We start from the raw sequence: 12,021 nt of genomic DNA, 5'->3' as shown, positions 1-12,021 counted from the left end.
AACCCTGTCTCAACTGATCGATCGAATGATGGATGGATGGATAGACGGATGGACGGACAAACAGATAAAATGTGTAAAGCTCAACACTCAGTGGGCTGAGGCAGGAAGAGCATTAAGTTCAAAACTAGTCTCAGCTAGAGGGTGAACCTTATCTTCAAAGAATTTAAAAACAACCACAACAACAGAACAGTGTGTGGAGGGCTGTACCTGTATATCCACAGCAGTAGAGTCTGAGGTCTGCCTGGGCTACAGATGGGTCCCTGGGCAAGCCTGAGCTACACCACAAGAGGGACACAGCTAGGAATATGAGGGGCAAGGGCCCCAGGTCTCCTGCTGCTCGGTCAGAAGAGACATAGGAAGCACTCACCTCGAATATCAATGAAGCGACTGAAGAACCGAATTGGGTTCAGAGAGAAGAACAGGCCCAAGTCTTTCCTGCCGACTCGGAAGGGGTTCCGGTCGTCCAGCTTCAAGTGCGTGTGCACAGAAAGCCGCAGGTCCTTCTCAATCTCCTTGCACAGCTTGTCCAGCAAATGCTACTCAGAAGGAATGGAGAGCTGTTCAGGACGACACCCACTGCAGTGCTCCTTCATAGCGCACCAAGGAGAAACTGACCAACTAGTTTCTGATTTAGGATGCTAAACCCTCAATGGTAAATATTTTATTTTTGTTTGAAAAACTAAATTACCCTGCTTTTTAAACTAGTAACTGTTATTTTTAAGTCGGGGGGGGGAGCTAAATACTGAGGTTCATTTTCATGAATTTAATTAATTCATGAAATTAAATTTAATTCTCATGAAAAATAGCATGACCAATGGTTTCACTATAAGGCACATGAATATGTAATATAAAGCATAAAATTTGTGGAAAGCAGCAGTAAAAAAGGATCCTGCAATATGCAACAAAGAAAATAGATTGCCTTAGAATTATCATTAACAATCACAGGGTAGCATGCACACGGTGCACATGCACACGTACAAGCAACGAAGATACACACAAAGTACATCTGAACAAATTCTCCTAAACCATGAGGACTTTGGGAATGAATGGGCAGATCCAAAGCACTTGTAAACAAGTGTGAGGACCTGAGTTTAGACCCCCAGAACACTGCTAAAGTCAGATGCAATAGTTTGAGCCGGATCTGAGCATAAGACAGTGAACAAGAGAATAAATACCCCGAGCTCTACAGCAAACTGGCCTGGTCTGTGGATTGCCCGTCCTGCCTCAAAACAAGGACAGACACCCCAGGTTGGTCTCTGTGAGGACGCTTGCACAGGTGCAAAGAGAGACAACACACACAAACATACAAACTACACACATTAAAACATACACACAATTCACTGTCAGGGAACTAAATCAATCGTCTTTTCCTATCAGAGTTACATATATTACCAGTTATTTATTTTATTTTTAATTAATATTTAGATTCATTTGCAAGGTTTGATAACATAGGACAACCAAAAAAGAATAATATCATATAAAATTTTTCATAACTCCATCACACTGAATATTTTTAATCTCATTTTCCAAACAAAAATTATTTATAAATAATTTATAATTTATAAATAATTGGTTTGGGCTTTCTTGAGACAAGGGTCAGGGTCTGGAACTCATAATCCTCCTGCCTCAACCTCCTGAGTGCTGAAATTACAAGTGCACTTTATTAAAATCCAGGTTTGTTTAAATAATTTCTGATTCAGTGGAGACGGCTTCAGGCTACCTATCTTCCCAAGTACTGATCTCCAGCTTTCTCTTCAACACAATCTTACCTCATTTAAAATTTCCATAATTTCCTTGTCATAGCAATCCAGAAGTAGTTCACAGGACTCTAAATGCCTTGAGTGCATCATGGCAGGTACACAGTCTCGTAAAGCACTGAACATGTACTGTCAAGAAATTAAAACACCCGAGTTTAGAAAGCAACAGAATTATTTTAAACAACACTGTAAAGGCTAATTACAGACAAAGGCAAAAACTCTGACCTGAAGGAAAAGAATATTATTCTATGACTGATTTATTTTTCTAAAAACCTGAAACACACGATTTAAGCGCACACACACGCACACATACACAGAAAAGCTGACACTCACTAGTCTACTGCACAAGCACTCGGTCACATCCCTCCCATAAAGAAACTGAGTAACCTAACAGCCTGCAACAATAAATATCAAGACTATTGAGGCAAGCTCAATCCAGTGAGCCTAGAATGGCTAACCATATGTAGAGGAGTTAACAAGCAATTTCATTAGTACTGATACACAATTTTCCATGGACTATATAAACCTTGATTGGATATGCATAATAATGTTCGAAATATCATTACAGGTCAATTTTATGAAGGTTTATTAAATCAAATGACCTATTTGAAACTTAAAAGTGGCAAGAAATGAAGTTTACTCTCTTAGATACTGTTTACTTACATGTAATCTAGCTGCATCCACAGCGTTTTCATACACATCATCTAAATAAATTGGGAAGACAGCTCGGTGCCAGTACAAAAAACAACAGTCACACTGTGTTTGGACTCTACAATATAAGGTAACAGGTAATTAGTGGTCCCCTCAACAACACAAAAGAAAGACTTTCTGTACTCTTAAGGGGAAGAGGTCTGTCTTCCTCATTGTACATTCTCTGCATCACTGCACCCAACATTATTACCAAACAAAGTCATTTTCAAATTGAACAAAGGTGATAAAACATTTCAATAGCCTACATTATCAAAATTCTGTATATGCTTTAGTTTTAAGACTGCTGTAAAACTCAGACTATTAAAGAGATGTTGAAAATTAATTTATTTTCAGCATTATCTGAAATAATACTGTATTACATGTATAACTTACCTGTCTCCAAAGTAAAAAACAGATTTTAAAAGGAAAGACCTTGGTATCCCTCATATTTCCTTAGCTCTCTAACTCTTGTGCACTCAGCTCTCTCTATTCAGCACCAGCTCTTAGGAAGAGGACCTCTGTCAGATGGGGGCCAGCCTGGACCACACAGCCAGGGCTACCCAGTGAGACTCAGTACTTTTTTTGACCAAATAAACCTGTCACATAGAGCCTACAGATTGTCTCTGCTACCAAATGACTAACTCCTTACAGAAGAGAATTACCCCAGGTATCTTAGAGTGAAGGTCCATAATTCTCTCAAGGACTGAAAATTAAATACCACTAACTACAAAAATATCAGCTTCTCAGAACAGCAGAGAAAATTATGAACATTAAATGAAAACTGTGCTGTAACGCGATAGTTCAGCCTTCAGGAAACCTGCACTCACTTAATGAGAAAAATTTAGAAAAGCATCCCAAACACCTGCAAAAACAAGCCTTCATCAAGTCCGTCTGGCCCAACGGCCAGCACTTCAAAGTTCATCTCCAAATATAAAACTACATAAAATGGTGCATCATAGTCTTCCAGTGGCTTGCAACGAACAAAGCGTTAAAGAACCTGCCCAATACCCTGAAGGACACTGTTCAATCTCGTGTGAACCAATTCTTCCAGAGGACTCATGCCTCCTGTGAAAGCAAAGCTGAGCAGGACAACGCTGTAAGACAGAGGTGACAGAGCAACTAATGCTCCCTGTGGAACTCACGCCTGTTCTCCCTGCCAGAGAGAACAAGAGCTGAACGTGGTGGCACAGCCTGTGATCTCAGCACTGGGCGGCCAGCCTGGACCTCAGAGTAAAACGGAGGCCGGGAGAGGGGAGTGTTGAGGACGAGGAGAGGGAAAGGCTGTTCTGTCGCCCGGGGTTCTAACTGGCATGACCCAGCTCTACTTACCGTTCTCTGAGCTCACTGATGAGATCCAGCTTTTTCATGACCACTTGAAGGGGAAAGAGCTCTTCGTCTTTAAAGGTTTTCTATCAGCGAGAAGGGAAAACACGAAGTATAACACAGTAAGGCCAAATTTCTTAGAATAATACATGAACTGTGAATCAGAGTAATAAACTTACCATTTGTGTGCCAACACTTAATGCCAAAGAAACAATAAGTCGCCGTTGCTTCGTACTTGGTCCATTTAAGGTGTTTTCGGCCAAAACAAGAGCAGACAGCACATCAAGACGCTGTTCACTATACTTTTTGTCTGAAATTACTCTTTTCTTAAAGATCAAACAGAAAATTATTAAGTTTCGATTCTAACATTGTTAAGTTCCAAGAGAAAAAGCCAGTTCTCTATTCTGTTCTCCCTGGCACACTCAGGTGAGCAGAGCTCTCAATCAGTTCCGTAACTGCCTCTCAGCACTGCCAGGGCAGCGGACGCGGGGCTTAAACACAGTCACAACAATTGACTAACAAGAAAGAATTCAAAACCGAGTCTCAAAACCTTTCCCTTCCTGCTCATGAGATTAGCTGCCAATGAAGATTTAGACACAGGCAGTCCTCAATTCTCTCCACTCTACAGTGATGTAGACCCAGTTCTCACTTTTGGGACAGCACTCAGGAAGTTCATGAACACCCAGGCTTTATGACAAACTAGGCTTTGGGCTAGATGGTTTCCTCTGACTGCCAATTACATCAGGGAGTAGCAATCTGAGCACATTTAAGGTGAGCCAGGCTGAGTGCTGAGGCGATCAACGCACACCTTGCATAAAGAAACGCCTATATCATCATTCATGGTCATTTCCCAGAGATTATAATTATTCTCTGGTACAATTCAGGTAACCCTAAAGATTACAAAATGCAATGGATAAAGCACTACAGAAATAATCCATTGCAGGAACAAAATAAAGAGGCTAAATCAGGAAATGCAGATAGAACAGAAGAACACTACAGTTTAGTTACGCCAAGCACAGAGAACACAGTAATCTGCATACCTTGGCTACAGCAATAGAATTAAGAGCCTGATGTTGAAGGTGTTGGGTTATATGTGACACTGAATCCGCCACGACCATGCTTCTCCTGTAGAACATATGCTCTATTGCCTAAAAGAAACAAAAGGAACTCAGGAAAAATTAACTTAAAATTTACAAGCAAAATCATTAGAGAAAACCTTCATGACCCTAAGCAAAGGAAGAAATCTGTAAATGAGACTGGTGGGGGGCAAATATCAAAACACACATGAACACAAACAAACCTGAGGCTGCAGAGACGGTTCAGTCTTCAAGTGTTTGTTTACCTCAAATGCATGAAAACCAAGTCTGATTTCCCACATCTAGGTAAAAATGTCCAAGCATGGGGGTACAAGCTTACAACCCCAGTGCTTAGAAGGCAGATAGGAGGATTCCTGGAGCTTGCTAGCCTCATTTGTAAGCCCTAGGACCCTGTCTTTAAAACAAACAAACAAACAAAAAACAGCTTCAAAATAAAATCAATCAGCCAGACGGTGGTGGTGCACAACTTTAATTCCAGCACTCAGGAGGCAGAGCCAGGTGGATCTCTGTGAGTTCGAGGCCAGCCTGGTCTGTGAATTCCAGGACAGGCTCCAAAGCTACAGAGAAACCCAGTCTTGAAAAAACAAACAAAAAAAACCACAACTCAATCAACATCTAAGGTTGAGCTCTGGCCCCTACAGACAGACAAAATGGCACAAGCATAATGATGGAAAAGATAGGCATGCTTGAGAAAGACATTTACTAAACGACACTAGAATCCTCTTCCATAGCACTCCAGATTCCACATGACCCAATGATATGGTTTTGGTTTGTTTTGCACAAGCAACAGAAAACCAAAATAAAAGCAAGTATGGGTTGTTTTTCTTTTTTTTTCCCATATAGCAAGTTAAAAAAAGTCACTACCACTAACTATTAAGTGCTGATTATTAAAAACTGTCCAAACAACTTGTACCTACTAAAGACTTAAGACCGGGTATGGAGAAACAGGCCTATACCCGTCTTCAGAAGGGTGAGGCAGGAGAACTGCCATGAGTGTGCTGGCTGGTTTATGTCACCTTGACTTGAGCAAGAGTCATCTGAAAGGAAGAAATCTCAACTGAGAGAATAAATCCGGTTGGAGGGCATTTTTTTAATTAGTGATTGATGGGGAAGGGCCCAGCCCACTGTGGAAGGTGCCATCCCTGGCTGGGGTCCTGGGTTCTATAAGAAAGCAGGTTGAGCAAGCCACGGGAAACAAGTCATGTAGCATCACTCCTCCATGGCCTCTGCATCAGCTCCTGCCTCCAGGTTCCCGCCCTGCGTTGGTTCCTGCCCTCACTGTTTCTGATGAACTGTTATGTAAAACTGAGAATGAAATAAACATTTTTGGTCATGGTGTTTCATCACAGCCACAGCAACCCTAACTAAGACACTGATATACAGTGAGACCCCATCTCAGAGGAAAGCAAAAAGGTATTTGGTAACACAGCTTTAAAAAATAAAGAAAAAAAGACTTCTAAGTAAATAAAATTTTCTTTTTGTTTACTAGAAACTTACCAACAAATCTGAATCTTAATTTCATAGCTGGTCTCTTTTGTCTACAAGGATTGATGCTAAGAAACATTTTACACTCCATTAAGTGCACCAAGTCTGAAGTCACATGATCAACTCTGTCAGAACACTGCTTCCTAACAAAACCACAGTGCTTTCTCTAAACTACAATTAACAGTGTCATGTAAACTGACCTCATTTTTTATGGACACTTCTAAATAATGGGTATATGGCACAAATATTAGCACATGCAACTTGTCTATTAACACTTCCATGAGTAAGACAATTACTAGTAACACCGAGGCGAACTCTCCCTATCTGTTGAGATTAGCTGCCAATGAAGATTTAGACACAGTCCTCAATTCTCTCCATTTTACAGTAATGTAGATAGATGCAGGTCCACACCCAGTTCTCACTTTTGGGAGAGTACTCAGTGAGGCTTTGGGCTAGATGGTTTCCTGACTGTCGGCTAAACAGCAATTACATCAGGGAGTACCAATCTGAGCACATTTAAGGTGAGCCAGGCTGGGTACTGAGGCGATCAACGCACACCCGCATAAAGAAACGCCTGTATTATCATTCATGGTCATTTCTCAGTGTTTTCTTTCAATTTTAAGTTCCCTTTCTCCCGTCTGTGCTGACGTAACCACAAGCACTCTCCTGTCCAGTCACGGAGGCAGATAGCACAGCACGGACTTACCTTGAGAAGCTCAATGAGCCTGCACAGTGCCTTCACTGAGGTTTTGGTCATAGGCTTCTGCATGGACATGTAGAGATTCATTGTGGTTTTAATGATGGTACTAATACTATATGCATATAGGAAGCCCTACAAAAGAAAATAAACACTGAGCACAATCACAGGCTTCATCCAGACTTTGTTCTCTATGCATGTAAGCATACCAATAACCGATATTTCTATTATTTTATGTGTCTGTGCAACAGAGGGGGTGTTGGATCTCTCGGAACTGGTGTTATACGCAGTTGTGAGCTGCTGGACTTAAACGTGGGTCCTCTGGAAGAGCACAGTGCTCTTCTCTGAGTCATCTCTCTAAACACTCAAAGTCCCTTTAGAAGTCAATTCTTAAAGAATCAGAACTACTCTTCCTGACAAAACACCACACTGACTTTCAAAACCGCCCTTAACCGTTCCCTGGACTATCAAACACCAGACGTTTGCACTGTTGATGCAACGAATACCAGCTTTTAAACGTCTTTTCACTTAAGTAAGAAAACCTCTCAGTAAAATGGGTTGTGTGTGCCAGGGACACATCTGATAACTCCTCCTCCTCTTCACTGCTGACACCAGAGCAAGGAGCCGAGTGAGGACTGAGACCCGAGAGGAGGCTTCCTTTATGCACGCACACAAAGGAACTTCTGAGCACCAGGACTGCCCACCTTCCTCTGCCTAGACCAGTGCTTCTCATGGCCACGTCACACATTTACGTTACGATTCCTAACAGTGGTAAAGCTGCGCTTGTGAAGCAGCAACAAAACTGAAGTTATGCCTGGTTGTCTCCACAACATGAGTGTCACAGGGCCACAGCACTGGGAAGGAGCCACTGCTCTAACCAATCCCACCGTCCACATCTGTCTGCTCATCCACCTTCTGTCCCCATTCGTTCGTGACAGAGTAAGTCTTCTGAAGCTTAGAAGTGTTCTGGAATGCTGCTAAACTCAGAGAAATAAGAGTAAATAATAAACAGACGGTGGATGAGTTTATATTTAAACTTCTGTGTACATGTGTGCAGGTGTGTGCAGAGGCCAGAAGAGGTCACTGGATCTGCCGGAGCTGGAGTTACAGATGGTAGTAAGCTGTGAACATAGAGTTGGGTGGTGGAAACTGAACTCAGGTCCTCTGGAAAAGTAACAAGCTCTTTTAACTGTCCAGCCATCTTTCCAGTCCCTCACATGTTTCATTTAAATCTCCAAAGGGTTTAAAACTCCATATTTATTTTTTTCTTGTTTCTTTTTAAATTAAAACAAATTTTCATACGCTATTTTGATCATGTTTTCCCCTCCTCTAGTTCTCCCCAGTTCCCTCCCCACCCAACTTATGTTCTCTCTCCATCAAATTAAAAAAAGCCAAAACAAAAAGCACAATCATGGAGTTTGTCAACTCTGGCCAACGACTCCTGAGCATGGGGCCTGCCCTGGAGTGTGGTTGGTATTCCTAGTGCCACTCACTGGGGAAAACTGATTTCTCCTTTTGCCAGCTGGTATCATTGACAAACAGCTTCTAGGCTGGGGGGGGGGGGTCCTGATTTGACTTTGCCATCTCAGTGCTGGGGCTCCCTCTGGGGGAAACTACGCAGGTCTTATGTGTCACAGTACCACAGTCTCTAAGTTAATTCTCTTATTCTAGTTTCCCCTTCACCAATCCGCAGTACTACATTTTATTTCCCCTTCCTTGGGAGGTCCTCCTCTCCCACCCCGGTACCTGACCTCTGTGGTTATTCAGATTGTAGGACACATGCCAAACATTTAAAAGCTAGCACCCTAATAAAAGATTAAATATACAGTACTTGTCCCTTCGGGGGTCTGGGTTACCTCACTCAGATCATTTTTTTCTAATTCCAATTATTTATCTGCAAATTTCATTTTTCTTAATGGCTGAGTAATATCCCATTGTCTAAATGCACCACGATTTCGTTTCCACTCTTCTGTTGAGGGTCTCCTAGGGTATTTCCAATTTGTGGCTATTATGAATAAAGCTCAGTAGGTAAGGTCCCTGCTGCCAAGCCTGACAACCTGAGTTCAATGCCTGGGATCCATGTGGTGAAGGAGAACCAACTTCCACCAGTATCCTTATTTCCACATCTATACTGTGACCCCTTAAGTGCACACACATACACATAAACACACACACAAGATAGATACATGTAATTTAAAAAATATAAAAGATAAAAGAAATCCTCATATATCTGGAAAGAAAGAAAAGAAGGAAGGAGGGCGGGAGGGGGAGGGGGAGGGGAGGGAGGGAGGGAGGGACGGAGGGAGGGAGGGAGGGAGGGAGGGAGAGAGAAGTATCTTTTGTTGTTGTTTTGGGGACAGGGTTTCTCTGTGCAGGCCTGGCTGTCCTGGAACTTGCTCTCTAGACCAGGCTAGCCAAACTCGCAAGAGATCCACCTGCCTCTGCCTCCTGGATGCTGGAATTAAAAGTGTGCACGTTTATAAGTACCTTTCAAACCCCCAAAGGGCACTGTCAAATGGCTTAGCAGGTAAGGGCAGCTGCCACCAAGCCTGGGCCTGAGTCTGAGCTTCAGGACCACATGAATAAAGGAGAGAACAAACCCCACAGGCAGGCCTCTGCTTCTACACGCATATATGCTACCAAACACACAATAAATTAATAAAAACAATCTAAATGTCAAAGTTAAGTTACAATAAAAATGTTCAGGTATTTTGAACCAAAATGAACATTTTAAAGTACTAACTTACAGGCCCCAGCTACAAAGTCCTGCTTAAAAGTACAGAGCTCTGAATGGCTGTGTTGGCGCACAAGAGTTCCACAACCGCTCAGCAAGGAGTGTATCAAAGGTTTGTTTATTTGGGGATAAACTCGCAGAAAGAGTAGCAGCGATCTGCAGTCCTCTGAGAGCACTGGGAACTGGAACTGAATCCAGCAGCCAAGAGGCACGAGCATGGTTTTCACTGCGTTTATGGTAGGTGAGACCACGACCAAGGGGGCTGGTGTCTTAGAGGCTTCTGACCGAAGAAGTTCCCACAACATGGCTGCACTAGGAAACCTAAGGAAGTCAACTTTTGCGGGTCTTACAATGTCTTTTATTTATTTTAAACTGTGTGTGTGTGTATGCGTGCGCACGCACATAATAAACAAACATAAATGCAGCTGCCCAGGGGCCAGAGGCACAGGAGGTTCTAAGGCACCATATGGGTGCTGGGAATAAAACTGGGGGCCTCTGAAAGAGCAGCCAGTGCTCTGACCCACAGAGCCGACTCTCCAGTCTCTCAATTTGTTTGAAATACAAAAACAGACCCCTCCCTTTCACATCTGTGTCCATTGTAACTTCTATAAATTAAATTAAAAAAGAAATTGTACCCAAAAGATTCTAAGAAGAAAATGTGACTACCTGTATAAAAACATTACACCTATTGGTGAGGTCTTCAGCAAACTTATCCATCCTCTGCTCTTTAGACAACATAGACTCCATTTTCATCATCCACGAGCTCACAAAGACGTAGTAAGACTGCACATCTCTAGCAAAGGAAAACATTGAGGTTACTCAGAACACAAACAAAAATATATTTCCATCGCTTCACACTGACAAAAGTAAACTGTAGGTTTCTGTCCTTCAACAGAAGTTCTATAAGTGTATGTAAGTTACTTAACCTACACACATTTACTGAGTGCCCATTCAAGCCTGGCACTAACACAGTACCACTGTGCTGAGAACACAACAGGTGAAAACCCTGGCTCCATGAGGCTTATATTCTAGAAAGGAGAGATGCACAATAAATCAATAACTAAAGTCAAAGTAATTTTTAAAATGTGAGATGATAAATGCTTTTTGTGGGGAGGACCAGGGCCTGGGGTGGTCCTATAATTTTAAATAGGGTAATCACAGCACACTCACAGTGTGGGTGATTTTGTGCCAAGACCCAGATCAGTAAGTAAGATGTGCAAACATGTACAAGAAGAGAGTTTAAGGAGTGTGAGTGACAAGTGCAAAAGCCCTGAGACTTAGGGAAAGGTTCCCAGCATTTAGGTAATAACAAACACCCAGTGTGGCTGGAGCACAAAGGGAGGGGGACAGAAAAGCACAACAGAGGTAGAGGGTGGGTGGGAGAGCAGGGAAGGGCCTGGGGAACAAACGGCCTTGGGGAAAGCAAGAACTTCAACCCAAGTCCTTAAGAGAAACCACTGGAGATGAATGGCCACTGGCTCTAGCAGGTTTTAAGAGGAGGGCTATCACTTTGGCTGTGTTAACGATAAGCCATCGTGAGGATGACACCTATGGGACAACTGTAGTAATACAGGAAAAAGGACAACATCTTCAGCAGTGGACACAGGGGCTGGTGGAATGCTCAGCAGTTAAGAGCAATTCCTGCTCTTGCAAAGAACCTGAGTTCAATTCTCAGCACCTACTTGGCAGCTCAAAACTGGAGTTACAACTCCAGCTCCAGGAGACAGAGGCCCTCTGCTGGCCTTTTGTGTGATGCCTTCTACAACATGAAAAGGTCCAAATGCTGGCAACTACGACAGTTATTATCTGACATCTTCCCCGTCAAAGTCTCGTGTAGCCTTCTAGAGCCTTCCTGAAGCTGACTGCCTCTCAACATTCAGAGACACACATTTTCCTCAGATTTCTCTAAAATTTGCAGACTCCTTATGGCTTTAGAAGAGAAGACATGTTTCCCAGTCATCACCCAGCTCATCTCAAGACCCTACAGTTTGTCACCCTCTTAAAAGGTGGAACCTCCTGAGCTCCATCTCTAGCAACGCAACAGGCAGACAGACCACACACACACACACACTCCCTCCACACATCAGTTAGCCCGCCATCATCATAAGTCAGTCCATTAGACACAATGACACACACCTATAGCCCTAATGCTTAGGAGGCTGAAGCCAGAGGAGGGGCAGAATGTGAGGCCAGTCTGCGCTTTCCAGAAAACACCAACCCAGACAGCAAGAGCCTGTC

General features: G+C 42.8%; 1 protein-coding gene across 1 annotated transcript in view; it reads right to left on the bottom strand.

Annotated features, from left to right (window-relative positions):
* Positions 1–12,021, bottom strand: part of Washc4 (WASH complex subunit 4) — a 47,738-nt gene that overhangs the window by 19,062 nt on the left and 16,655 nt on the right. Inside the window, exons 14-21 of the mRNA XM_041673194.1 lie at positions 10,450–10,576; positions 7,059–7,184; positions 4,811–4,918; positions 3,950–4,096; positions 3,777–3,856; positions 2,421–2,526; positions 1,770–1,886; positions 368–536 (exon numbers count right to left, since the gene is read on the bottom strand). Of these exons, the coding sequence (XP_041529128.1) occupies positions 368–536; positions 1,770–1,886; positions 2,421–2,526; positions 3,777–3,856; positions 3,950–4,096; positions 4,811–4,918; positions 7,059–7,184; positions 10,450–10,576 (980 nt within the window). The remainder of the gene's footprint in view (positions 1–367; positions 537–1,769; positions 1,887–2,420; positions 2,527–3,776; positions 3,857–3,949; positions 4,097–4,810; positions 4,919–7,058; positions 7,185–10,449; positions 10,577–12,021) is intronic.

The sequence above is a fragment of the Microtus oregoni genome, unplaced genomic scaffold (assembly GCF_018167655.1).
Source record: "Microtus oregoni isolate MIOR12 unplaced genomic scaffold, Mior012 000001F_ref0000356, whole genome shotgun sequence".
Classification (NCBI taxonomy): Eukaryota; Metazoa; Chordata; class Mammalia; order Rodentia; family Cricetidae; genus Microtus; species Microtus oregoni.
This window is presented reverse-complemented; position numbering and strand designations above follow the sequence as displayed.